General features: G+C 42.5%; 1 protein-coding gene across 1 annotated transcript; it reads right to left on the minus strand.

The window, feature by feature from the left end:
* Nucleotides 1–2,393: 2,393 nt before the first annotated feature.
* Nucleotides 2,394–3,470, minus strand: ATNIH1004_003476 (asparaginase; the record flags this gene model as incomplete). The annotated part of the gene is made up of 1 exon (XM_033568153.1): nt 2,394–3,470. One exon carries the CDS (start codon nt 3,468–3,470, stop codon nt 2,394–2,396), a length of 1,077 nt encoding a protein of 358 aa, XP_033430148.1.

A 3,470-nucleotide genomic window follows, 5' to 3' on the forward strand; every position in this document is an offset into this window, starting at 1 on the left:
TCTAGAGATTCCCGAATGGTTCAATGTTTGGGATTGATAGGGGTAGATAAAGTGACTGCTGTACTTAAAGAGTTATGAACAAGGGAGTTTTGTAGATGGCGGGGGAGTAGAGGATGACGGAGTTCGGAGTTTGGCCGGTTTTTAATGGCTCTTATTACCAATCTGTGCAACATTACTATCTGTTGAAATTTCTATTATTTTTTTTAATTCCGAGAGTGAATGACTCTGTGGAATTTCAACTATTTTTTTCTTTTTCTTTTCTTTTTGTCTCATAGTGAATACAACCAAGCTGCAGACATTGCAACTACTGCAACCCACAGTTAGACTTGTACGGCAGAATTGAGCCTTTAAGTCGGCAACTTCTCTATTCATCATTTCAGTAAGTACAGGTAGTAAATATTATTTACTCAGATTCTAGCATTGGCTATAGATTCTTTGATACATTCATTTATGGTAGAACCTTGTTTAGTGTTACTAAGACATAAGGCAGTAGCCTCTCGTATCTGGAAAGATGAATGAAATAGTTATCTTTGTTATGACTTATAATGCTATATACCCATCTCTTTTATTAAATATCGGGAGTGCAAGGAGATGTACGTGAGATCATTCTATAAAGACCTTTTAAGAGCTCATCCCATGAGAATTCTGTGGCTTCATTTTAAGAGGAGGATGGAGACAGACAGAGACAGAAAGGCCATTTAGAACTGCTGAAAGTTCCCAACAAAATAGTACTCGCATTGTCCCTGGCAATCGACTCGGTGACTGAAGAGTAGGGCCAGATAAATAGCTGTTTTCCTACTTGTAGAAACCAGTTTCATCATTCAGGTAGATCATACTGCCAAGTAGCCATTGGAATATGCCTATTGATGCAGATGCAGCTTGGTATGTATCTTGATTGCGTGACATATAGCCAGTTATTGCCCGTTAGCCCTCATTCCTATTATATCATAGCGAAAGCAAAAAGCAATCATTGACGCCTTCGGGATTCTCCTTAAAGCGCCTTGATCCCCCTTCTTTCACTCCACCATCTTCTTCACAGTTGCTTTGATTCAGGGACGGGGGCATTTGAATCTTCGAAGTACTCGGTCAATCTTAGCCCCAAGCACACATCAGAGAATTATGGATCTCTTGTTTCCCCCCCATACAATATACCAAATTAGCAGTACAAGTATTCCTGCGACACATTTAGAAAGAACAGTACATCCTCCGAAAGGGTACGTAATAAAACTTCAGGGGAGTATACTTTGGCCCTTTATAACCATGATCAGCATTCCAAACATATTCGGTGATATTTCTTCATGATGATGACAGGTCCGTTGTCAAGAAGGACCAACTGTATGTAAGGGATGGCCATTTACTATGGGTATAAGGGATCTTCTGATTCCCAATGCTTGTAACTTAGGCTGTATGGATTTCCTAATTACATTTGAGACCCGGTATGTCTCAAGATATATAAACTCCTTCTTCCGGCTAGATTGCAAGAGTAGGTCAAGCTTTGGATTAGCAAATTTCTTTGTCTCCTATTAAGCCCTTCATATAATTATTCCATTTCCGTGTAAGCTCTTAAGTCACTGCTCCAGTATGAAGACAGCAGTACTTAGCTCCTCGCTTTTCGCTGTTATTGCAGCTTGCGCACCGGCACTTTAGGTAATTCTATCAACTACTATTTTATATTTTGTGAAAGTTAGCTTATGCGAAACAAAATATACGGAGTTCCAGGCCCGTGGTGACGATACTTCCATGATAATGGATATGGTAATGTCGAAAATGGGCAATGAGAATATGCCTTCTGCTATAGACAACATGGATAATATGGACAAGACTATATCCATTAAATGGGATGGTTAGGAGGGTAAGTTGGGCTAGGGTATGGATAAGTGCATGGGTATGTCTATGCTGATGAGATGATATGAGTAGGAGGGAAATGCCATGGATACAGACATGGGGCAGAATGTGGAGACGGCAATGCATATATAGAATCTGCAGCACTTAATTGACATTGAGAATTATTCCCACAATCAGATTTTGGAGGATTTGATACAATGTTTTGGCCTAACTTATAGGGAAAACCCCTCTGATTGATCATTTACTTATTTGTTTGAGGTGTGACTTGGTACAAGTCGCTTTGAATTAAGGACATATTGGACTTTTCTTGTAAGAGCTCAGGTAGAAGCTATCTTTGCGCATGTCAAAACAATGAATACAAGACAGACTAAGACAGACCAAGTGTACATTATACTTGATACTGCTATTCCATGTCGAATAACTTTAGATGGTAATAAAGAGGTCACAGTTCTGTACGTTATATAGACTATCGTATACGACCCTTCTACATTGAATGTCATTAGTAGTTCAAGAGCATTAATACCTCTTCTTACACATTCTATGCAGCGCTATTTTAATTTGCGGACATGGAATCTAGGAGAGATATGGCCCGTGACAACTCTAGAGGTATTCAAAATCTTTGGATGGTGAAAGCCTGCAAGTTTCTGGCGCATGTCCGGTGTTCCGATTTGGAGTTGTTCGAGGACTTCTGCCAGTGTTGAATAAAGAATTTGCATATTACCATCCTCAATTTTAGCTGATATTCCAATGGCACCGCCTGTCCCAAGCCGACGGGTTTGTTCAGACCCGCGTATTCCCATTCCATAACAGGCCTCTGCCCCGATTTTGCCGATGAGAGCACCCTGGAATGCATGCATGAGTATAGTGCAGAATCGACCGTCGCCGCCAACTAGTTCTGGATATTGCACCATGGCACGAAAGGTACGGCCCAATGCTTGCGTTCTAGCAGACTGGCTATTTTTTTGTTCCGTAGAATCTGCAGCAGCAGCAATCGAGGCATAGATCTTTGCGATGTAGAAGAGAGGCAAAGCAGGCGCCGGGAGGTTGCAGCCATCAATACCCCATTTCAACGTATCCTCTTCCAAGCCACATAGTTCCTCACACACACGTTTAACTCGCAACTGGATCGGGTGTGTTGGAAGGTGGTAATCGGCCAACTCAGCACCGATTGCCCTAGCGCCAGCTAACATGCCAACATGCTTTCCCGAACAATTGTTACACACAGCAGTAGGGGTGAATTCACTTTTGATCCATGTCCGATTCACTGCCTCTGAAATTGCAGTGTGGCCTCCACATCGGAGGTCTTCTTCCCTAGCATCAACTTTGGCTAGCATCGCGAGTGCCCGGGATATGTGTCTCTCTTCGCTGCTGTGTGATGCGCACATCAATGCAAGATCCGCATCATCAAATCCAAATTGATCAAAACCGCCTGTCTCGAGAACTGCCAGTGCTTGGGCTGGTTTTGCAGCAGATCGGGCCAAAGTTAATCGCGAGGGGTCACCGACAGCATACAGAAGCTCGCCTTCGGCATCAGTAACTGCAACATGAACTGCATGCCGATTTTCCACAATTTCACCCCTATAAGTGACAACATAATCTTTGCTCTCCTTCGTTGCCCCTTCCAT

Source organism: Aspergillus tanneri, assembly GCF_003426965.1.
Source record: "Aspergillus tanneri strain NIH1004 chromosome Unknown AapTan_1_pilon_pilon_pilon, whole genome shotgun sequence".
Lineage (NCBI taxonomy): Eukaryota > Fungi > Ascomycota > Eurotiomycetes > Eurotiales > Aspergillaceae > Aspergillus > Aspergillus tanneri.